At 42.8% G+C, this 24,680-nt stretch overlaps 3 protein-coding genes across 9 annotated transcripts in view; all 3 read left to right on the forward strand.

The window, feature by feature from the left end:
• The window catches only part of ndrg3b (ndrg family member 3b), a 36,660-nt gene extending 32,765 nt beyond the window's left edge, over positions 1-3,895 (forward strand). For all 7 annotated transcript variants that reach the window (XM_023798742.2, XM_023798743.2, XM_023798744.2 and 4 more), the window contains one exon: positions 3,550-3,895. In XM_023798742.2, coding sequence (XP_023654510.1) covers positions 3,550-3,722 — 173 coding nt within the window. In that variant the 3' untranslated portion in view covers positions 3,723-3,895. The remainder of the gene's footprint in view (positions 1-3,549) is intronic.
• Positions 3,875-13,547, forward strand: sla2b (Src like adaptor 2b). The gene is made up of 8 exons (XM_023798745.2): positions 3,875-6,575; positions 9,234-9,375; positions 10,027-10,126; positions 10,503-10,589; positions 10,917-11,020; positions 11,789-11,938; positions 12,190-12,322; positions 12,443-13,547. Exons 2-8 carry the CDS (start codon positions 9,285-9,287, stop codon positions 12,579-12,581), a joined length of 804 nt encoding a protein of 267 aa, XP_023654513.1. The 5' UTR covers positions 3,875-6,575; positions 9,234-9,284; the 3' UTR covers positions 12,582-13,547.
• A 5,081-nt stretch (positions 13,548-18,628) lies between these two features.
• edem2 (ER degradation enhancer, mannosidase alpha-like 2) lies at positions 18,629-24,155 on the forward strand. The gene is made up of 11 exons (XM_023798748.1): positions 18,629-18,852; positions 19,563-19,673; positions 19,960-19,999; positions 20,146-20,251; positions 20,451-20,576; positions 21,028-21,239; positions 21,360-21,501; positions 21,949-22,073; positions 22,256-22,400; positions 22,980-23,101; positions 23,623-24,155. Exons 1-11 carry the CDS (start codon positions 18,749-18,751, stop codon positions 24,088-24,090), a joined length of 1,701 nt encoding a protein of 566 aa, XP_023654516.1. The 5' UTR covers positions 18,629-18,748; the 3' UTR covers positions 24,091-24,155.
• Positions 24,156-24,680: the final 525 nt, after the last annotated feature.

The raw sequence follows: 24,680 nt of genomic DNA on the forward strand, positions 1-24,680 counted from the left end.
TCCATGACAACCTTTACCGCCATCTCACCCCACCCCCACACCCCCCCTAGCTCCCCAGAATGTTTACTTTGTAAAGGTAGCTTTCACTGTAAATAAGGTTGGACAATACTGATGTATACGGAACCACAGTGCAACTTACAGACAGTGAATGACAAGGCGAAGGTTTTTACAGGACATACAGTGCAGAACACTGGATAGAGTGAAACACGAGGGCTGGACACAGAGGTTTATATACTGCAGCAGCATAAAAGTCAGAGTGTTTTGTCTGTAAGGTCATATAATTCTATCTATCTATCCATCCATCCATCTATCTATCCATCCATCCATCCATCTATCCATCCATCCATCTATCCATCTATCTATCTATCTATCCATCCATCCATCCATCTATCTATCTATCTATCTATCTACCTATCTATCTATCTATCTCACCTGGATGGATGGGAATGGTTTTGGTAAAGGCAACACAATTCTTAATTAGGAAGGACCCACTTCTGTCTAATAAAATATTTCAATTTCTTCAGTAGTTAGATCAATTACCTAAACATCATGTTCCTTATTTTACCTCCCCCCCCCCTTTCTTTTCTGCCCTGTTGCCATATGCTAACAGTCCCTTATGTTCATCTCAGCCACCTGAACAACAGATCAGGTACCGGGAACCGCAGCCTCAGTCCGCACCGACCACGGTGTCGAAATCTGGAGCCCCCCCCCCCACTGCCAGTCACCATCTTTACCTTTTGCCATCAGTCAATCATATACTGTATATATATATGTACACACACAACCCTGTTTACAAAAAAAGTTGTGATGCTGTGTAAAATGTAAATAGAAACCGAATGCAGTGATTTACAAATCACACAAACCCATATTTAATTGAAAATAGAACAAATATATCAAATGTTGGAACTAAGAATTTTTTTTTTTATATGACAAATATATACTCGATCTGAATTTAATGCAAGCGATACATCCCAAATAAGTTGGGAGAGGGGCAAAAATAGACTGGAAAAGTGTAATGCTAAGGCAAAACACCTGGTTGAATATATCACAGCTAATTAGGTTAACAGGTCAGTAAGATGATTGGGTATAAAAAGAGCCTCCCAGAGAGGCAGTGATGACCGGGAGGCGTTCACCACTGCGTGTGCAAAAAGTGCAACCATTTGAGAATAACGTTCCTCAACGTAATATTGCAAAGAATTAGGGAATTTCATTATCTATGGTACATAATATCCTTACAAGATTCAGAGAAATCTCTGTACACAAGGGACAAGGTCGAAAACCAGTATTGGGTAGCCATGATCTTCTGGTCCTCAGACAGCACCGCATTAAAAACAGATGCAATTCTATAGTAGAAATCACTGCATGGGCTTACGAACACTTCCGAAAACCACTGTCTGTGAACACAGTTCGTCGCCTCATTCACAAATGCAGGATGAAACTTTACCATGCAGAGAGAGAAACCATCTAAATATGATCCAGAAACGCCGCCTACTTCTCTGGGCCTGAAAGATCGACTGAGGCAAAATGGAAAACTGTCCTGTGGTTTGATGAATCAAAATTTCAGATTCTTTTTGGAAATCGTGGATGTCGCGTCCTCTAGGCTAAAGAGCAGAGGGACCATCCAGCTTGTTATCAGAGGACAGTTCAAAAGCCAGCATCTGTGATGGTATGGGGCTGCATTAGTGCCCATGGAAGGCACCATTAATGCTGAATGATATATACAGGTTCTGGAGCAACATATGCTGCCATCCAGTCTTTTTCAGAGAAGCCCTTGTATATTATAGCAAGACAATACATTCTGCCTGGATTACAACAGCATGGCTCCGATGTAGAAGAGTCCAAGTGCCTGACCGGCCAGCCTGCAATCCAGACCTGTCATCCATTGAAAACATTTGGTCGTCATGCAACAAGAATACAACAAAGGAGACCCTGAACTGTTGAGCAGTTGAAATCCTATATCAGGCAAGAATGGGACAACATTTCACTTTCAAAACTCCAGCAACTGATCTCCTCAGTTCCCAAACATTTACAGAATGTTGTTAAAAGAAGAGGTGATGCAACACAGTGGTAAACAAGCCCCTGTCCCAACTTTTTTGAAATGTGTTGCTGGCATCAAATTCAAATTAAGCACATATTTCCATAAAACAATAACATTTCTCAGTTTCAACATTTGCTGTGTTGTCTTTGTTCTATTTTCAGGTAAATATGGGTTTGTGTGATTTGTAAATGATTGCCTTCTGTTCTTATTTACATTTTACACAGCGTCACAACTATTTTGGAAGCAGGGTTGTGTACGGTCATGAAGTAGGAAAGCATGGTCTGCTTTGTGCTTATTTGTCCTGTTTTTTGTTCATAGGTAAGAGAGGAGTGGTGTGTGGTAGTGTTTGTGTGTTTGTGTATGTTTACAAGTGTTTTCAGTCCCACCAGATGCTAAGGCTGTTTACTGTGTGTCTTCTCTGTACAGATTGTCTTCTTCGTACATATACTCACTGTTGGTGCCTCATTCTTCACATCACCCTTACCTTCATTTATTTGCATATAAGTAAACATTCACTCAGACTCACTCAGGCTTTTTCTTAGGGGAGAACAATGACCAATCAGTGGACGGGGAGAGATCTCACCCGTGTTCCCTTACATTAATTGAAATCCGACCCGCAACAATGAAAGGCTGTAAACTTTGAAGACTGGTGTTGTCCACCCTCTGTGACATGGGGGTGGTGTGTAGCTTAGCCAGTTAGGACCCTGACTGGAAATTCACCAGTTCAAATCCTAGTGTCAGCAGAGTGATGTCATTATTGGGCCCTTGAGTGGGGCCCTTGAGTGAGGCCCTTAACCCCCAATTGCTCCAGAGGCTGGCTCTGCTCTATATAAAATGTACATTGCTTTGGGTAAAGCCATCTGCTAAATCAGTGTTTCTCAAACCAGTCCTCGGGGTGCACTGGACAGATCCGCATTTTTGTTTCATCCCGGTTTCCAGAACACCTGACCCAATCAATCAGATGCTCTAAATACCTTACAGGTGTACTGGGATAAAACAAAAAATGTGGATCCGTCCAGTGTGCCCCAAGCACTGGTTTGAGAAATACAACGAACTTTTGAACTATGCTGAACAAGACCAAAATGCAGGATAATGTAAAATTTTAGCTGGGCACATTTGTATTGCAATAAAATTAACTGGGTGTAACAGAGGAAATGGTTTCGATTTTGTTTCCTGTCAACACCCAGTCAAAGTCTCCCTTTGCAGCTTGTAATTTAGTCTTGTTTGATACCAGGGGGATAATCTAATGTAGTGTTTCTGAACCCAGTCCTCAGGCACCTGAACCAAACGATCAAGAATAAACTGAACGACCAAGAACAAACATTTGGAGGTTCCTGAGGACTGGGTTGAGAAATGCTACCTTAATCAGATCTCATTATTCTCCCTGAGCTGCAGCCCAAAGCTCTCCTACTGGGAAGCTAACCACCAGTCTGCCCCTCCCACGCCACCCCCCTCGCCCAGCCCGATGGCATCTCTTCACATCTTGTTTCCCTCGCCTTCTGCCCCCTTAGTGCCCACCGCCAGCATGACCCGTCTGGCACGTTCCCGAACCCACTCCACCTCCAGCATGGGCTCGGCAGAGGGGGCTCGGAGCCGCGCGCTCACCGACACGCTGCTGGAAGGGGGCGCCACAGTGGGCCACAACAACCAGGCCGCACCCCAGACCACAGAGGTGTCCTGCTAAACTTCCTACCAGCTCCCTCTCTCTCGCTCTCTCTCTCTCTCTTCCTCTCTCTTCAGTCTACCTGGAGGTACTTCCTTTTTCGCTTGATTCCTGCTACCCCTATCCTTTTTTTCCACTCTCTTCCTGAGTTCAAAGGCCTGGGACACATTTAAAGGAAGTTTGACAGAGGGAAATGAATCCATGCCTTTTCCCCACTAACTAAGTCTCAGCTTCTTATTTTCCGTGTATGCATGCCTGGTGTGGCAAGACAATAACAGGCCTTCGAAGTTTTTTGAAATTTTTTTCTTTGGCTTCTTTTGTCATCTTTTTTTGAGGGTTATGCTGTTTTGAAGTTGTACTTTTCTTTTGTACTAATGAGTCCTTATGTGTTTTCTTCTGACAGTAGGGTTTGGGGGCTGCCACAGTTCAGACATTGAGGTCTTCCTCGCTGTTGTACAGACCAGGCCAGACTTCCCTTAGTAATCTCGACCTTTCTTATTTGCATATATACCCTAATGTTCTTTTTCTTGCTTTTTTTTTTTTAAGTATCGTAGTGATTCGTGAACATACTTTGCCGACCGCATGTCCCTGTCGTAGAAGCAAGGTTACTACTTTGTATTTAAAGGGAAATGGTTCTGTTTGGTGATATTTTGGAGCATTTTTTTCTTGTCTATTTTTTTTTTTGTCGTTCAATTTTTGAGGACAGTCCAGAACCTTTTGCAAATACCCATATGACGTGCATAGCGGTACAAACTGGCACCATGTTAGTGGCGACGTTTCTGAGCGCGTACATGCATGCATGCAAAACCATCCACTGCATATTTACAAATTTCACCCTATTGCTCAGACCAAAAAAAAAAAAAAAAACAAAAAAAAACAAACCACAAGGGACAGCTTGTTACTTGTGTTTCAAATATTATCAGATTTCATAAAATGATGAAATAGTGAGGCATGCCACAGTCACCATAAGGGTACATAAACATCGCTCATTAAACGCCACCATGTCTGTACTGCATTAACCGAAACAACAGGAAATTCGCGCCACGACTTAAGTTGTAAAATTGTGGGCAGGATGAGGCCGGTCAACCTGTCTTGTTAAAACCTCTATATATTTTTAAGCGAAGTCTAGTATTTTTACAAAGCGCATCTTGACACATTATCTTATAAGCGTGAACTGCGAATAAAAAATTTACGCGGCACAGCAAAGGCAACAGCAATTTCTCCTCTCCCTGGACTGTTCAATGTAAACAGTAACAGTAAGCTTTGTGGTAATCCCCATTACTAGTCTTACTTAATTTATGTGGTATTTGTTCATTTTTGTTTTATTTCGACACAACTCCTCTTGTGAATAATTAAATGGCTCTTTGGGGCATATTCCCTGCTATTCTTGGATGGATTTAATTTATTTTTTTTTGGATTTTAACATTGGTTTAACCCTGCTGTGATGCAGAAACGTAGTTCTGTCTCCTAAACAGGCAGCATTTTTTTCTCCATCTGTTTGCTGATTATTATAAAAATTTGAGAAAAATCATTTGTACCAATTATAAAAATAAACATAGCAGTTGTACATTATCGATGTGGATGTTCCCATTCTTGTCTCATACGGGTTCCAGAATAACTGACATAGCACTGTTTGTTTGCTGAGAAGATATTTTCCACCCACAACCATTTTCACACAAGCATATACTCTGGTGGTCAAGCTATTTTTAGCTCTGGTAGCATCTGATCCTGCCATTATGAAACAAAAGAACAAGACCAGATTCTTCATGAGACACCAGACTTGTCTGTTCTTTCCTTTCCACATGCATTGTGCTGATGTCGACTCATTTCTGCTTCCTCCTGAAATTACGATCATTAGCATCTAGGTGCACAATCTGATTGTTGTATTTTGCTAAGTGCTGCTGTTGTGGCAATTCATGGGCTACGGAGGAATAGAGGAGTTGAACTGGAACTGGACTCTTGAAATGTGCTGTGTGTTGCAGTGTAGAGTTCCATGAACAGAACTTTTTTTAAGTCTGTATAATAATTATGCTGGACCACACATGTTTGAAAAATTTGATGTTCTGCGGCATGGAGCCGTCTTCGTACAGCAATATTAGATATCAGATTGTCCCTAACAACAAAGGTTTGGAGGTTTAGGTGAAAAGCGATAATGTAGCTCATCATGCAGTATCGTTTTGATTTTGCTTCTCTGACAGTTAATGGGGGTCATTATGTATCAAAATACATATTTTGACCCAGAATTTTACACTGTACCTTAGAGTGCTTGTAGCATTTGTGTAAAACCAGTAAGCTGATGTTTATCTTTGCAGAAGCATTGCAACTTGTCGTTTGTCTATGATGCATAAATCACTTTATCGGAAGCTTCCTTCCCGCCGTGATATTTTGCAGCTTCGGAGGCTATCAATTTTGACGAACCCTGATTGCTATGATGGATAATAGAACACGAGATGGACACTGGAATGTAGTAACATAAGAAAACCAAACCAGGCTGTCATTACCCTAAACAAACAGGAGTTTATGTTATCAAGCCCTTTTCCACCCCAAGACATCATTTTAAATGGTTCTGATCCATTACACATGTCTGGTTCAGCCCCGTGCGTCAATCGTGGCGTCACAGGAAGTTGCCAGAACGCACGGCGCTTAAGAGTCCCCGCAGCTTTCAGTCCTCTCACCAGTACGCCTCCTGCGTCAACTTCACGAGGGGCTCAAACCGCCGAGCCTGCGCATGCACACGCTGCTGCTTCAAACGTGTGCTGTTACCCTCCCTCCAGTCCACGCTTTGCCCTTGTGCACCACTGCCTCAATGGGGGTCTTCAAGAAGCCCACGGAGATCTAGACAAGGGAGCATCATCAGTAGGAGCATGCAATGCAGTAAGTATGACATCTACCTATAAACCTGCAAATGTTTAATGCATGGGCCTTTGTTGTCCTTTGGGTCTCAGAGGTTGCCTTGCCTATGATGATTCATTGAAATGAAGTCAGCATCTCTTGCATGTAAAATTGGTCTTTTTCAGTCACTGTGAAGAGAGTAAATGTCACTAATCAATATATCTGATGCATAATTTACATCATCAATCCATTTAGCTTGCATAGTCTGTCTTAACTAGCTAGTCTATACTGGAGATTCAATACGGAAACTGAAAGATCAGTACTTTTTACAACGGGAAGCAATAAGAAGATTTTGCACATCTGCTGTGCAGGTGATAGTGAGCTTACCCTTGCACAGCTATGCTCAGTCCTTGTCCCGCTTGAGCCCAATGCAGTCAAATCAATTCCTGAAGAGCTCTGTGACAGAACGTGGGTTCGCCATTGAACATGAATCAAATTTTGTGATTTGGAGCTTTATGGGTGCAGAATCTCAGTGTGGAAGATCACAAAACCTCACCAGTAAAAATTTGCATTTTCAGTTAGGCAAAATACAACCTTATTGCTAATTTCCTTTATGGGTGGACAAGTACAGCATTAGAGATCACAGATATTTCACTGTCTAGTATTCAGGTCATAGACTTTCAAATGCGCTATAATTGTATATTCACGGCAAATTTCGTCTGGTTACACACTACGGCCCACACTAAGTGACAGTCAGGAGTGAGCCTCAGTGAGAATGACTACAATCTGATCAGCTCTACACCAGACCCTCAAAGCTGGTGTTCAATGCATCTTTGGGGACATTTTAAAACTGGTTACTTGTTTGGTGTTCAGTATACATATCTGAATATTAATCCAAATGTTTTTGTTTGTGAAATGGGGTACACATGAACTTTCTGTTACTTTCAGTTAACAGAGATTCTTATCTGTATATTTGTGAGAAAAGTTGCTGAACCACTTGGAATGATGGATTTTTTTACGTGAAAACCTCCTAAAATGTGATGTTCATCCTAGTCAGAATAATTGCTAAAGACGGTATTTCTTAGCAAGTAATGCACACTGCATTTTACATTAACAAGAAAGAAAGGTATTTGATGTCAAAATATGCAAGCCTCTAGGATCATGAACTCTTGAAAACAGGGTAATAGGAGTCAGGCGTTCTGACCAGTTCAGTTGTGGATTTAACCTTCCCTACCATAATAAAAAAAACACATGGGTTTGGTTACCTGAACATCACAACAGAATTCTATTCAAATGCAACATGGCCCGATCAAAAGAAATTTCAGAGAAACACAGAAGTGCTGTTAACTCATAAAACAGTCCATCAGATAGTTTACAAATGGGAGCTTCAGACCGGCACAAATGATCCTCTCCTTAGGAGGGAGCTTCCTACAAAGGCCAGTTCACAGGCATCAAAAGTGATGAAGACCCCAAGGGTCACAGCAAAAGATCTGCAAGTGTCTTTTATACTTGATAACATCTGTGTTCATGAGTCTACCATAAGAGAAATGCTGAAAAGGATGGGTGCTCAAGCTAGATTACCACGGAAACCACTGCTCTCTAAAAGATAAAAAAAACAGCTGCTTGTCTAAGGACCACCTAGATGTTCTGCAGCTCTGCTGGAACAGTATTCTGCACAGAGATGAGGCAAAAGTGGAGCTTTTTTGGTAAATGTACTCGGTGTTAGGTTTCGAGAATGCAAAGCCCTAGACACCAGCAGCAAAATCTCATCCCAATTGTGGGGCAAAGAGTAGAGGGCTGTTTAGATGCTTTGCTGCATTGGGAATTGAATGGTTTGCAGTCATTAAATGCATTCAAAGTATCACGTAATTCTACAGCCAAACTATCAGGGTATCTGTCTAACATTCCAAAGAAGTTGGGTGATGTAGCATGACAAGGCATCGTGTTTTGATTTTGGTACATCAACTGACCTCAGCAAATAATTATTAAAAAATGAACAGCGTTTCATATAAGCTTGTATGAAATTGAAAAGGGAAAGGAATTCCAGGCTTAATTTGAAACAATGATCCATCAAGCTGTCTTCACAGCAGTCACCTATATCTCGAATATTTAGAGCGAATTTCCTTCTGCCCACAGACTCACAGGCAGATAACGAGTATGGCTGGAAATATGTTGGTGTATCGCAGCAGTAGTTTCTGACACCTTCCAGTCGTGTTATGACTGAAACGGAGACTGCCCCACGTTCAGAGATCCAGCGCAGCTTCTACTCTGATAGCTGATAGATCCAATATCTTCCCCGATGCTGGCAATTTTGAGTTGGCAGACCTTGGGTACATTTCCAGTAAAAAAGACATGAGATAACAAGGAAAACTAGTTGCTAGAATTTCGTCCTCATTGTTTCACAGAATAACACACGTGAATCTTTTGCATAACTAACTAATCGCACAGTATAATGGAACAAAAAATCTGCTTCACCTGATTTTTCTGCTATAAGACTCTTCTAGTAACCGGAACGTTATTACAATTAGATGACGTTTCGTAAAATGTTTACTCGAAAGCATGTAGGAATCTTGGTATTGTCGGGAATATTATGACCTCTGTTGGCCCAAAAACCTACTGCTGTTACCCTGTAAGTCCAGGTAAATGGTTTAAGAGGTCAAAAAAGACATAGCATGTGAGAAATCTTTATTTCTTTTCCAGCATGACAAACCGTAAAGTTGTACAGTGATAAAGAAAAAAAATTGGATCGATATGGGAAGCCATCCCAGCAAAGGAAGACGGAGGTCCAATGTGGTGGCCTCTCTACTGAATCAGGCAGGAGCCATGGAACCTGTTATACTGGGTAAGGTTTTCCTTGTCTGAGATCTGTTTTATCCCTCTGCAATTATTAATATGCATTATTAATATACAGTCCTTTATGATCTGATCTGATTATTTTGAGTACTATGTCTTTACGTTAAGGTTAATCAACGCACAGAATTTTGGGTCATTTTGACCCTAACCCCTCAAGATCAGACGCAAATTAAACCCTTGAACGGCTGGCAGGCCTGACATTTGTCATTTCCTGATAAGGCCGTCACCTCCAACGTTCACCAATTTGTGCATTTCGTCAGGCCAAGATGAGGTCTTGACTATTGGCACTAACACACATTCACAGTCCAATTACGAAGGTGTTGGAAGTCCAACGTCTTTCGAGCTCTGGCTTTCAGTTAATTTTCTAAAATTAGCTCTAATTAAATTTTCAAAACCAGTTCAAATTCAGAAATGTATCCCTCTTGTCAGCAATAGAACATTCAAATTCTATTTAAATATACATACAGCTTTATGACAGATTATAACAGATTATAATAGTTATCAGAATTTAGAGCACTGTTATATAATTTGCTGCTTGAAAATTAGGATTTATCACTAGCAAGTATCTATTTGTATTTATATCTATAAAATCTATCTCTGCCATAAGCTGACTTTTTGCCTGTATATGTTTTCTCCACAGAAAATAACAGATATGTTGTGATATCTTTGTACAACTATCCAACTGAGGGACAATCAGACTGCAGTATCCGGGTTGGAGAGAGGCTCAATGTCCTATCAGAGTAAGAGGCGGAACGCAATGGCTGATGGGAAATAGCGCAAAACTTCATTGGAATATGTTCACAAACCATGTATATTCACATTCAGCTGATTCTCACAGCTAACAGACCCACAGATATTTGGTGAATGTGAATACTGATGTTCGCAAGCTTTTTATATATCCTGTAAACTGATGTTTTCCACACACAGAGAAGAAAAAAGAAGGCAGGCATAGCAAAACCAAATTCAGTATTATAAACTGAAAACCTAAATACTTCTCCCTAAAATACTACCTCCATATAGTCGTATATTCTTATGTTTTTATAGAGCTCAAGATAAATTCATTAGTTTTAAAGTTCTTTCATTTCATTTCTTCATTTCATTTTCATTTTGCTTCAGCGAAGGCGATTGGTGGAAGGTGAGCTCCTCAGCAACGGGCAGGGAAAGCTTCATCCCCTGCAGCTACATCGCCAAGGTGTTCCACAGGTGAGCTCCAGTGACACCTATGCTTTCCGGGTATCTCCAGTGGTTACCATGAGGACACTGAGGTCAAAGGTCCATGTGGGCAGAGTTACATGTATTGATCACTGGCTGAATTATGTCATTCCTCCCCCCAGGTGGGTGGGGTTCTAACGCTTACAGTTGCGTTACTTTCCTTTGGAAGGGGTGTTTTCCTTGTTTGAACAGGAGGGCGGAGGCCCACCTTAAGATGTTCTTTTTCCGCCTGTGGGGTAGCTTGTTTCTCCTGTACGTCTACCTTCTTAGAATTTAACACCCCTCCCCCGTCTCCTCCATCTGTCTGACACATTCCAGGTGGCAGTTTGAAAGCATCAGCAGAGAGAAAGCGGAGGAGCTACTACTGCAACCTTACAACCAGATCGGCTCATTCATGATCCGGGACAGTCAAACTCACAGTGGTGAGTGCGTCTGCACCCAAACACACGCTGCGTCTCGGGGACCCAGTCTGTGGTGGTTTTCCACCTCCGCGGTACCTCTGAATTGGTTTCAGTCGTTCCCCAAATACTGATGTTCAAATCTTACTCAAAAGGACCTTTAGTGAAGATGAGTCGAAAATTCATCCTCACAGTTGCTTCAAACGGTAGATTAAAAGCCTTACGCGACCCTTTAAACTGGTCTTTCTTGGAAAATGGCGGGTAGACACAGGTGTACGAGTTCGCTCTTAACTGTTCAATGGCAAACGAAAAGCCACAAAAACCACAGGAACACGAAGCACCAGAAAACAGATCAACAAGCTAGAGAAAGCTTGCACACTCAGTGACTCACCTCGCCTTTTATACCAAATTTACCTGACTTTATTATCATTTTCCATTAATATTGTACTAATGCAGAATCAGTACTTCAGAACTTAAGGTGCAAATCTCATTACTTTGTAAATTGTGTAGTTTCCCATCAGAAATGCACCAACAAAAGTCTGATGCAACAGATACTTTCATTGCAGAATTTTGCAGAAACACATCTGCAGCCCCCAATAGGATTAAATAAACATCTGAAGTAATAAACTCCATGCATTTTCTTCACACCAGCATCAACCTCTAGGAGACTTATTTGATTACCAAAGGATCACAGGAAATGATGAACCTGAGTCAACATAACAGACAATTTGCTTTAACATGTTGACTATATATTCGGGCCAGACTGTAATTCGCTGCCGTGCCTCCTTGCAGGGGCCTACTCCCTGTCCATCAGACGGAGCACCGCATCCACCGTGGGGGCCGTGAAACACTACCGCATTCATCAGCTACAGAACGGCTGGTTCTACATCTCGCCCAGCCTCACGTTCTCCTCGCTCTCCCACCTAGTGGATCACTACTCCGGTAAGTGATTCATATTGATGCTGTATGATTCTAGTTTCACATCGCATTGATTACGGTGGCCTGGGGAGGGGGGGGGGGGACATTGCGCATGACTATATATGTTTGACTCTAAAATTGTTGATAAGTAAATTAAACAAGGTGCTAAAACTGTTTAGGAAAAAATGGAGGGAAAATCCTGCAGTACAACTCAAAATTTTATGCAAACATTCCAACCAACCCCTAATGTGCATGCAATGGTTTCTCTCATGCAGAGGTGGCAGATGGGCTCTGCTGTATGTTAAGGGAGCCGTGTTTCATCCAGGGCTCCAACAATGTCCCTGTCATGACTGGGCCCCAACCCATGGCTGTCAGAAAGCCCACCATCAACTGGAAAGACGTGGATAGGTGAGACCTTCCCTCCTCTCTCCCACTTAGCTAATGAACTGCTTAGGGTAGGACAGAAATCTAGCTCCATCCAGGAGTCATCTGCCGTATTGTTCAGTGCCTCTGTCTGTCTTTACACAGCTCCATGATCTTCAGCAGAGATGCAGAAACAAAGGAGGAGTCTCCAGTCAGCGAAGGGCTACGCGAGGCCATTACGTCGTACCTTTACATGACAGAGGAAATTAACTGTGAAGACTGCATTTCGGACTGGAAGACCTGATTTCACAACTGAGTAATAATCAAGAAAATTAAGAGACATTGATAGGAACAGAAATGTTACTGAAATGGAGATTGTCCCACGTTCAGAAACCCAGCAAACATCCAGCACGCTCCTTCTGAGTGGAGCTGTTTTCTTGCTCCCATGACTGAGAAGTGCCTTAATCACAGATATCAGGTCTTCAAATTGCAGGTCTGAGAGACTGAACATTCTGGGAAGTTCCTTTCGAATGGAAGGGGAACATGGAAGTCAAGGGCATAACTTTGGCTGTAACATTAGGGGGGTTGAGGTCTCCACCCATTACAGGGGAAACATAGTTATTGTGGGGGTTGTATTAGCTGGTTTTGATTTATTAAGGAGGGCTACAACCCCCCCATCCCCCCCGTAATTTATGCCCATGGTGGAAGTCACCGAACAGTTACATTAATGGAACATTCCATTACCTTCTCAGCTACAACGACTTAGATGTTGTACACCTACTGTACAAAATTGTGAATTCCTTCGCTTTCTTCCTTTGCTCTTGCCCATGTCTTATACTGACCTGTGCATACTCTACCATCCTCCTGAAGTGGATCCACACCAAGGCCCGCCATGAATCATTCACGCCGGGCCCCGGACAGTTCTCCAACTGTCCCCCCGAGACAGGCTTGCCGACACCCTCCCTCTTCTGAACCCAGAGGTCAAGTTCATGCCAGGGAGTGTTTTTGTTTTCTGAAATCTTGACTCTTGCAGTTTAGACACCATAAACATCTGATGCTCATCCAGATTTCTGTAAAGTACAAATTGGCTGGTATTATATTACTATTTTTATGATATTTGTATTAAATAAATTATTTTTATTGTTGTAATACTAACTGCTGAACTTGCACATGTAAGCTGTATTTTGTACTGTGATAGTGACCTGTTAGTTGTCCTGGTGATTGGGACATTTGCTCAGTAAATGAATTAAAACATGGTTTTATATCAGCAGGAATAGTTTTTTTTGTTGTAAAAAAAATCTATAGTAAAATTATACGCCTACACAAGACATTAAATTTACAGATACTCCAGCATCAACCATTTAAAGAAATCATTAATATAAAAAAAGAAAAAATATATCTGACAGAGTAATTCCCATCATAGTAAGTCAAGAAAAACAAGAAAAAGAATTGTTGAATTTAGTATGGATTCCCACACGATGGCGCATTCCCATTGACTGAATGTGTCAGTGATCTCTTTCCACACCGAATCCCAAATATTGCAAACTTTACTCTGTATCACAAATCAAAATATAAACAAAAATAAAAATGTGTTTTCATGGCAACAAGAGATACACAGTCCACAAGTACCAAGCATCCATTTCCTGTTCTGTCATCTATAGATGTGACAACCTCACAGAGAACAGGAAATGGTCAAAGTGCCATTCGCTGCAGCACCAGAATGGAAAATCTGACGTCAGAGGCTCAGTGAAACGGCGTGAACCCCCAGCCATGTTCCCCATGGTGCCTGGGATGGGCGCCGCGCCAGGCCACGAATCTACAGCCTCACTCACAGTTAGAGCCGTTTTTTGTAAAGAAAATAATGTTGGGAGCTACGTGACTGATTCAGGATTATATCAAGCAGTTTGGGGGGGCTGGGTGATGGCGATGAAATTTGTCCACCAGTGAGGGCGGAGGGAGGTGTGAAAGTCAAAGTGAAATACACATATAGAGTAGACAGAAAAACAATTACTGATCCATTTTCTAATAAGTGTATGAGCCACTCACTGCCTCTCTGTGAGTTACTTGAAGCTGAAGGACAGTGTGTTCTGTGACCCTGTCCAGTGTTAAGTGGGTGGAATGTGTTCACCCTGCTGTCTTTTATATTTCTGTAGGAGCCAAGTTTCCTGCTTTTTTTAGTTAGCATTCTTATTACTCTTTTCTGAAAGCATCTGTGTTAAGTAACTGCTGATCTGGCAGAATTCTTGCTTATGGGTGAATTTTCCCACAAAACATAAGAAGATGCACACTTCACACACCGGAGAACATACACAGAACTGTACTCATATCTTTGTGGGAACCATCCATTCATTTCTATGGGCAAAACCCTAATCCCAACAATGACAACCTTAAAGGTGGATGTATGCATAGCTTCAGGTAGATCTCTTGCCTCTCTGCTCCCTTTCTGGAAACTTTGCAAAAAGCCACTTTCCCACTGAAGTTCATGGCTCCTGGTGACTCCCAGCCTTCCTGACTGGGAATTTTTGTGGCTCCTGGTGCCAAGTTCCTGGGTCCTTCCTGACTGGGAACTTTTGTGGCTCCTGGTGCCAAGTTCCTGGGCCCTTCCTGACTGGGAATTTTTGTGGCTCCTGGTGCCAAGTTCCTGGGTCCTTCCTGACTGGGAACTTTTGTGGCTCCTGGTGCCAAGTTCCTGGGCCCTTCCTGACTGGGAACTTTTGTGGCTCCTGATGCCAAGTTCCTGGGCCCTTCCTGACTGGGAACTTTTGTGGCTCCTGATGCCAAGTTCCTGGGCCCTTCCTGACTGGGAACTTTTGTGGCTCCTGATGCCAAGTTCCTGGGCCCTTCCTGACTGGGAACTTTTGTGGCTCCTGATGCCAAGTTCCTGGGCCCTTCCTGACTGGGAGCTTTTGTGGCTCCTGGTGCCAAGTTCCTGGGAAATTTTTGTGGTTCCTGGTGCCAAGTTCCTGGGCCCTTCCTGACTGGGAACTTTTGCGGCTCCTGGTGCCAAGTTCCTGGGCCCTTCCTGAATGGGAACTTGTGTGGCTCCTGGTGCCAAGTTCCTGGGCCCTTCCTGAACTGAGTGAAGGCTGCTCATCCCAGGTCCTGGGACCTTATCCCTGCAGGACGCTCGATTGCTAGGAGCAGTGGTGGTCATAAACTAGTTAATGTTAACGTTTGAAGCCTGGTGCATCTAGCAGTCAGAACATCTCATTTATATGGTGGCCCTGAAGTGCAAACACCCCGCCCCCCCAAAATGTAAAACATTTATTAGTAGCCCTAGTCTATTGTTGTGCATATTAGTCTATTGTTGTGCATGTCAGTCTATAGTTGTGCATAAATTACTATTTTGTAATGTCTTGTACTAGTCAAACTAATACAGCGCAGGAGTATGCACAACAATAGACTTATATGCACGCATGTTTACTTGTACATACACGCCCTTTCTGACAGTTTCCTTACCCCAGCAATGTCATTCCCTCATCTTATTAATGTATTTATACTCACACATATTTATACTGTTTAGTATAAACTAATACAGTCTTTTTGAACATTATGTTTTACAAGCATATGTAGCCTGTAGAACGCCAGGCATGGGAATGCCACTCAGTAGCTTGAACAAGTGCTCCATGGACTCCATTAGCAACAATTATGTACCGTTTGCTTATCTTACCTGAAGGTAGTTCAGAGGTGGGTTTAACATCAAGAATCTCTTTAAGCCCCTTACCACAACCAGTGCAAAATTTCGCCTGCAAGGTTTTGGGAATCTTTTTGCCACAACGAGGACAATACATCTTTGCATTTTTCTGAAACTATTCTTGGTTCACGTTCCTGTTATCTTCCTTCCTCTTAACGAGACAGACAGTGTGTCCGTCCAATCAGCGACTATCCTTGTCAAATACAAATGTACCAACCATTTCTGGTAGAAATTAATGTTGTGTTCAGCATCTAGGGAGCACATTTTTCATTTGGGGGATACACTTTGCATTTGGAGGCCATTTTCATTTGGAGGCCATTTTCATTTAAAAGCGCGTTTTTCATTTTTTGGGGGTGGGGTGGGCGGTGTTTGCACTTCATGGCCTCCATACATTTAACCCCCATAACAGTTTCTCTGACACAAATAACTATGGTGTCGTTAAGTTAACATTTTTATCACAAATGCTCCCACAATGTAATGTATATCTGATCCCCCCCCCACCCACACACACACACACACACACACACACACACACACACACAACTGTATCAGGGATTGAAAACTGGAGGTACAAGGTCACATCTCGCTCTGCTGAGCCACTGTACCACAGGTTGCCAATTGTCACACATCTTATATGTGACATTCACACTTTCAGACTCACATGCTCTTATGGCAAATCTACACTAGTGGTCAAAACTGCAGGATACTGGTACGATTAAAAAGGTAAATAAAGGAATAAAATTAATAGCCAATAACAGATTTGGTCATGATGACGATATTAACCTAGGAGCTAGACCCAACACATTTCTAAATCGGATTATTTGCTAACAAACGGAATTCTAATGATGCAGAAAGATTCTCAATCGCGTCATTGAGGCGGCTCGGCGTACATGTTTACATCCTACTTTGGCTTCTCTGCTGCGCTTGCAGGTCACGTCAAACTGAAACCAGGTTTTACGTTCAGTGAGTACGATCAAGCGTCGGGGCCACGACGAAAATGCTATTTTTATATCGCACGCGGTGCGCGTACTACTACGTTAGCATGTATTTGCCCCTGAAGGAGTCATATTTGCGTGTTGAATGTATTTCATTTTTCTGACCGGCTGATCAGGGATGCAGGGAAGGCAGATTTTAAATACATGTGGCAATAAATGTAAACGGCTGAATTCTTCCTCTGTCTATCTCTGCGTTATGTATATTATACTGGAAAAAATGAGGCGGTCTGCTTACCGTTGCTCTTTTATTCAACACTGATAGCAAAAAATGCACATCCTTGATGTCTTATATTCCCATGCAATATAATTTTGAATTAGACCTATGTATATATACTCGTTAATATTGCCCCCCTTTACAGAACACTAGTGACCTGAACTAATAAATAATTCAGAAAAATATACATAACTCGCTCCGTTACATAAGCAATGTCAGTCAGTGCAAGATAACCCACTGCTGTACATTCACCAGAACACAGCATGTAACTGCAACCGGGTCCAAAAAAAAAAAAGATTTCCAGTCTAAACAGTCAGTGTATAAGCGTTATGAGATTATTCATGTCTGTAATTTTCAATATATGCTTCAGGTTCTCCTAACAAGGAGGTGAGTTCTCTACACATTAGGGTTCTGGTTCAGTGACATGCACCTGCTCCCCGACACAACTGGTACAGGTACAGGAGATGATACTGTCTATCTAGGTATGACAAAACGTTTGCAGTTGGTATATAGTGTAAAGCAGTGCTTCTGAATCCATTCCTTGGGGACCCAGAGACAGTCCACGTTTTTGTTATATGAGTATGGTGTCCCTTACAGCAAGGCCCCTAAGCCCCAGCCCCACAGACGTCGCTACAGGTGGCTGCCCTTAGCTGCTCACCTACATGTGTGTCATGGAGTGGGGTAGGCGGAAAGAGAATTTCCTCACAGGGATCAGTATAGTGTGTAGTCAGTATAGTGTGTCCTGTACTTAGTACGTGTGTCCTGATTGATATTCTTATCAATAATATGCTGCTGGCTTGATTTACTGATGAACACCGCAAATTTCAAGTGAAACTATTAATAGCCTTCTATGCTATTTTTATAATATCTACAGGCTGTTTACACTGCAGTTTCCGATAAAGCTGCGTGTCACCACAAGGGAAAATAACTTGAAGTATGTAAGTAAAGCATACTCGTTTGTAGCCAAAAAAGAAAGGACACGTCTGTCATACTAGTAAAATATTGTTAAACGTGTGTCGTTTCTGAACAGTTTGATCCTTTTAAACGAATATTTTACGTAAAAGAGACGAATTCCGTCAATTCAGGTTATTCTTGTCGCTCTCGAACTTCTTTCACTCTGTAATTTCAATAAATGTTCCAGGTTCTCCTAGCAAGGTTCTCCACCTCTTTCACCCTCATGCGTTATCATGTACTTATGTAGCCATTGTGGCCAATACAATTCAAGGAACAGTAACGGGAATATAAAAATGAAATACAAAACATATATAATAAACAACTTTTATAATTAATAAACCCTAATTACGTAACATATGTAATTTTAAATACTGAAGCCGCCACTGACGGGGTAAATTAAAATTAAAAATGAATTTAAAAAACTGAAGCATTCAATTAATAATGTTTAAATAGCGCTCTATGTGTCAAACATGTTATAATACGTCAGCTGTGTCTCTGGCGCATGCGCAGTTTGTCCACTTCCTCTTTCGCCCAGCGCCTGCGCTTCTAGATGGTTTGCTAAAACATTTTATCCTCATTATTTCTGCTATTATTTGCGCTTATCTCGGTTCTTCATGATCAGATACCTGTGCGCAGTTTTTTGCGTCGTTCAAGTTCTTCTCGCTATCGGTCATGCCAAAAGAAAAGAGGACAGCGATCAGGAAATGGCACATTACAGGTCAGTAATAGTCAGTAATACCGGGTATCTAGACTGCTTGCTACAGTTAGTTTGGAAAGTAGGATTTTAGTACGTGACTGCAGTGTCATTTTAAGACTGAAAGAAAGCTGCAGCTCTGATTGGTTGATGTTGCTACTCGTTTCTGTGGTTGTAGGTTCGTGTTACCCCGGGCTCCTTGCAGACAGTTTGTCTGTGTGTATACAGTATGAGCAGGGATGCCAACTTTGGTCAGAGATTTTCAATTTGAGTCAAGTCTGCACACACATTCACACGCATTTACTTGTGTGTAACAGTTTTATTACCTTGTAAATAATCTGTAGGGTTTATAAACTACCCCAACGATTTTTAATTAAACTAATGTTAGGTTTATAATGGAATAATTTAGATTTGCCGTAAGGTTTCTTGCGTGAGCATGAGGGTCTGAAAGCGTGAGTGTCACGCCATATGCGGGAGAGCTGGCAACCCTGATATGACTCAGACAAGAAATCTTACGGCAAATCTATAATATTCCATTACAAACCTAAAATTAGCTATATCAACATATAGTATTAAAATAGTAATAATTAAGTGATACTAGACTGCAGAGAACTGCCATGCAAAATATGTGTAGAATAGTACAAATATTAGGTGTATTTTCTTTTCCGTGAACTCGGTTATATAGTAAATATGGAGCTCCACCTTCAGCTATTTTTGCCACTATTTTCCTACAGAGACAGAATAAAAGCCATGTTTTATCATGCCTACAACAATTATTTGGAAAACGCTTTTCCTTATGATGAGCTGCGACCTCTCACTTGTGACGGTCAGGACACCTGGGGCAGGTAACTTCTGGCTTCTACTCTGGTGATATCAAGAGAACTTGTAACTTTGGCTTTTAAGTACTGTAGGGCAGTGGTCTGCAACTGTGGTCCTGGAGAGCTACTATCCAGTAGGATATCTCTCCTTCCTGACATCCGATGAGAACTGGTATGGCTCATAATAAGCCAGGCAGGATAGAAAACCTGTTGGATAGTAGTCAATCCCCCAGGACCAGAGTTGGAGAGCCCTGCTGTAAGGCATCTCTTTAGGATGATGAAGTTGTTGCACTCTTTCCATCTACTGTTACAGCTTTTCCCTGACGTTAATAGATGCGCTGGACACTCTTCTGGTAAGCTTTTCATATTGGTAATTGCTTAAAAATTGAGGTTTGCATGGAACCAGACCTGACTTTTTTTCTGCACACATCCATCATTATTTTCTATGGTCTTGTCCTATTTAAATGGGTTCCTTTTGTGGTATTTTTTTTTAAATTAGATTTTAGGGAACCACACAGAGTTTCAGCGAGTGGCGTCCCTGTTGCAGAACACGATCGACTTTGACATTGATGTCAACGCATCTGTGTTTGAAACCAATATCCGAGGTGGGCCATGCAAAGATTGGGTTCCGCATTGATTCTCAAAGAAAATAGCAGTATTTTTTTCCCAGTAGTGTTTGCTTGAATAAGAACCCTAATTACGGCTAGGGTTTTTGGTGTAAGTGCTGAAGCCGTAGCTATGATCGTGTTAAAATATTGGACTGTGTGTGTATGTGTGTGTGTGTTTGTGTGTGTGCCCCTGCAGTGGTGGGTGGTCTCCTCTCTGCTCACTTGCTGTCCAAGCGAGCTGGTATGGAGGTGGAGACGGGCTGGCCCTGTTCCGGACCCCTACTGCGCATGGCGGAGGAAGCTGCCAGGAAGCTCCTTCCAGGTGAGTGGCATTGTTTGACCCTGGGCGCTACAGGAACGAGTCAGTCTGCTGGTCAGCTGGCAACAGCAATGACCAAAAACTTGCATATCTGGTGGTTTTCAATTGATAAGTCAGGCACATTTAACAAGTGACACACCAGCACAAGCAACAGTGATAACTGTAAAGTGAGAGTATATGTTTCTTTACTTTGTACGATGAAGCTCAGAAGTCATTCTCAAGTCTCAGTTTGCATATGATCAGAAGGTTGTTGGTTCAAATCCTGGCAGAGTGATTTCACCATTGGGCCCTTGAGCAAGGTCCCTAGCTCTTAATCCTCAGAGACTGGCTGATCCTGCCTTCTCAGTTGTACGTCGCTTTGGATGAAAGTGTCTCCAAAACAGATCTAAATGTGAAAGGGTACAACCAGGATGGGAATCCAAAGTGAGCCTTCCATTTCTGGAACCTTCCGCAGCTTTCCAGACACCCACAGGGATGCCGTACGGCACGGTGAACCTGCTGATGGGTGTGAGTCCCTCGGAGACGTCGGTGACCTGCACAGCCGGGGTGGGCACCTTCATCCTGGAGTTCGCCACACTAAGCCGGCTGACAGGCGACCCGGTCTTTGAAAACGTCGCCCGGCGGGCCCTGCTCTCTCTGTGGAAGACACGGTCAGACATAGGATTGGTGAGTCAGCCCAAAGCTCGTGATGTCCCGAGTTGAGCAAACAGGACAAAGAAAATCCTGCTGGGTGGAACATTAGAGGTGACGTGCGACATCTTCACGGTCTCCTCCATATCTACTCAGGTAGGCAACCACATAGATGTCATTACTTCCAAGTGGGTTGCACAGGATGCTGGGATTGGAGCAGGTGTGGACTCCTATTTCGAGTACCTGGTAAAGGGATCCATTATGCTGCAGGATGAGGAGCTGCTCTCGATGTTCTTAGGTAACCAAACAAGTTTTGTTTGCCATCTTAATGCATTTGCAGCCACGGACATTTCTCTGGAACTGAGTTTTTAAAGTTTTGTGAGTTTTGTCGTGGAAGGAATTTCCCAGTTCTGGGGAATACCAGGTGAAGCAGGTTCTCCAAAGACCATAGATGATGAGGGAACTTGGCAAGACCCATGGTGAAACAGTGGTTAGCGCTGTTGCCTGACACCTCTAGGACTGGGGGCGGAGGCTCCACCTTGGCTCCGAGCGTGTGCAATTTGTATGTTTTCGCCTTGTCATCATGGGGTTTCCATGGGTTTGTGCCCCATCCTGGGTTATTCCCAGCTTTGCGCCTGTAGGTTCCAGAATAGGCAACAAACCCCTCGATCTTGCATGGAACGACCAGGTACAGAAAATGGAAAGATGTGTAATTGTTTTGTTATTGTATTCCCATATTCCACAGAGTATAACAAGTCGATTAAGAACTACACCAAATTCGATGACTGGTACCTGTGGGTCCAGATGCACAAAGGCACGGTATCCATGCCTGTCTTCCAGTCTCTGGAGGCTTTCTGGCCAGGATTGCAGGTGAGCAGCACAGTAGCACAGACTGGGAATGGACCACCTAGAGGCAGGGCCGTATGACCAGCCGAAAAATAGACTCTAATTGGTGAATAAGCAGCAGTGGGAGCCCCGAGTCCCATTCGTGTTGAGATTCTGCATTGCCTCACTCACACAGCTGTCTGTGTGGCTCTGTGTCCGTGTGTCAGAGCCTGCTGGGTGACCTGGACAGCGCCATGAGGACATTTCACAACTATTACAGCGTGTGGCGGCAGTTCGGCGGGCTGCCTGAGTTCTACAGCATCCCCCAGGGGTACACCGTGGATAAGCGAGAGGGCTACCCCCTGAGGCCAGGTACTCTCACCGAGGCCACAGCAACACATCACCTGATCAGTCCACCCAGGTCACCTGATCAGTCCACCCAGGTCACCTGATCAATCCACCCGGGTCACCTGATTAATAACAAAACAATCTATGAAATGAAAGTTTTAAGTAATGTTTTGATGTTGGAAATTCAAATGTTGTTTTTCATCTATAATCAAAGACCAAAACTGTTATTTTAGATGCAGAAATCAGGTGGTAAAGTGTCATGTATATATTACATCATGTCTTAGTATTTATATTCTTATATTCTATATTTATTCACAATACGACCAACGAGAATGACATGTCAGCTTAGTGCTTGATTCATCGCGTTATGTATGAGAAGCTGACCTTACAAGATACTTGACTTAAAGAAAATGCCATTTGCTTAACTTTTTTGTTTAAGTGAATTTTAGGTGAATTGCGTGTGAAACATTTTTGTTCCAGGGCACTGACCTAATTGAATGTACCCTTGAACCTGGGAAAATATGAGTCACATCCCTCACCAGTCGTGAGAACTTGGGTATGTTGAGTTAATGAGTTTTTACTTTCTTGTGCGTTCGGTTGCAGAGCTGATAGAGAGCGCCATGTATCTGTACCGGGCCACGGGTGACCCTGCCGTCCTGCAGCTCGGCCGTGATGCAGTGGAGTCCATCGAGAAGGTCAGCCGCGTCAGCTGCGGCTTTGCCAGTGTGAGTGTTCCGGAGCTGCGAGCGGTGAAACCACACAACATGAACTCCTAAAACTCAACACAGTCATCCTTTGACTGTGGATTATTATCCGCCATCCACATTGTTGTAAACTTATTGTATAGATTTTTACACACTGTATTCCAACATTCCTTGCATTGACGTGCCCCTCTGTACTTCATATATTTTTATCAGTCACACATTTACATTGTATACAGACACGCTTCACTTAACGACTGAGTTCCGATCTACGGCAAGGTCGTTAAGATTGGAGAGTTGGTCATAAGTCTGCACAGATATTAAACAGGCAGGTGAAGTGAGGAGTGTCTGTATATCAACTGTACTCAATGTGACCATTGTCATAACTCTATATCTACTGGACAACCAGGAGCAAACTCCCTATGTGTGTGAACAGACTTAAACCTTTTTTGATGCTATTTAACTGCTACAGTTTCAACAAAGATAGTTGGGTGGTCCGATCCCGTTTTCAGCAATATGTTTCCGTCCATTTCTTCTTTTCCTAGGTGAAGGACGTCCGAGATCACAAACTGGATAACCGCATGGAGTCCTTCTTCTTGGCGGAGACCGTGAAGTACCTCTATCTCCTCTTCGACCCGGACAACTTTCTGCACAACGGTGGCTTGGATTTTGAGACGGGCACGGGCCCCCAGAGTGACTGTGTCCTGGGTGCGGGGGGCTACGTTTATAACACTGAGGCCCACCCCTTGGACCCGGCTGCTCTGCACTGCTGCAGCCAGGCGCACGGCGAGCGGCGAGAGCTGCAGGACATCCTGCTGAACCTGTCCGAGTCCCTCCATCCGCCACCAGCAACGCAGCCGGAAGAGTCTACAGGAGACGCACCCACAAACTTTCCCGAAAGCATCGCGATCAAACCCGGAAGCAGGAGGAAAGTCCCCCTGCTGTCTTGTCCCATGCAGCCATTCAGTTCCCGGCTTTCCATCTTGGGCCAGGTCTTCTCCGACAGCACGTGACTGTTTATCCACTTTATTAGCATAATTTTAATGACAACCAAAATAAAGCTTTTAATTTATTGAAATGCACGTCTCAGACTGCTTTAATTCCCGATTCATTATATTGATATGAACTAAAATGAAAGCTTGAATGACCAGAAACATAAACATCCATTTCACTACCCAAGCAGTTAGCTGCAGATGATAGCGCCTGCCTGGGATTATTTCCATACAGTAACTTCATGCACGATTATAAAGGCTAATTTTAGGGTTTGGCACTTTGTGCTACAGTTTGTGGGAGGAAATTACCACGCTGATCGTGAGAAACTGTTCAGATTTGCTCACTGATAAGGAAAAACAGCTTATCATGTTTCTCGGAGGGGACTGTCTGTTTTATGGAGAGTGGTACACTAACTGTTCCAGTACTGCTTTCACATATATATATATACCTGGACATTCACTGGAAGCTCAGCCTAGCTGCATTTATAGCTATTTATAGTTATAGGCATTTTTCTGTAATGTATTATTGGCCTTAGTATGCTTAGTATGCATCTTACATGTCTGTTTTCAACTACTAATTATTATTATTTTAGAATTAAGTTATTCTCGTT

Source organism: Paramormyrops kingsleyae, chromosome 18 (assembly GCF_048594095.1).
Source record: "Paramormyrops kingsleyae isolate MSU_618 chromosome 18, PKINGS_0.4, whole genome shotgun sequence".
NCBI lineage: Eukaryota > Metazoa > Chordata > Actinopteri > Osteoglossiformes > Mormyridae > Paramormyrops > Paramormyrops kingsleyae.

Coding starts and splice junctions, on each gene's coding strand:
- sla2b (XM_023798745.2), top strand. CDS start 9,285: ATGGGAAGCCATCCCAGCAAAGGAAGACGGAGGTCCAATGTGGTGGCC. Junction 9,376..10,026: donor CATGGAACCTGTTATACTGG/GTAAGGTTTTCC, acceptor TTTTCTCCACAG/AAAATAACAGATATGTTGTG. Junction 11,021..11,788: donor GGACAGTCAAACTCACAGTG/GTGAGTGCGTCT, acceptor GCCTCCTTGCAG/GGGCCTACTCCCTGTCCATC.
- edem2 (XM_023798748.1), top strand. CDS start 18,749: ATGATCAGATACCTGTGCGCAGTTTTTTGCGTCGTTCAAGTTCTTCTC. Junction 18,853..19,562: donor CAGGAAATGGCACATTACAG/GTCAGTAATAGT, acceptor ATTTTCCTACAG/AGACAGAATAAAAGCCATGT. Junction 22,074..22,255: donor CTTTCTGGCCAGGATTGCAG/GTGAGCAGCACA, acceptor TCCGTGTGTCAG/AGCCTGCTGGGTGACCTGGA.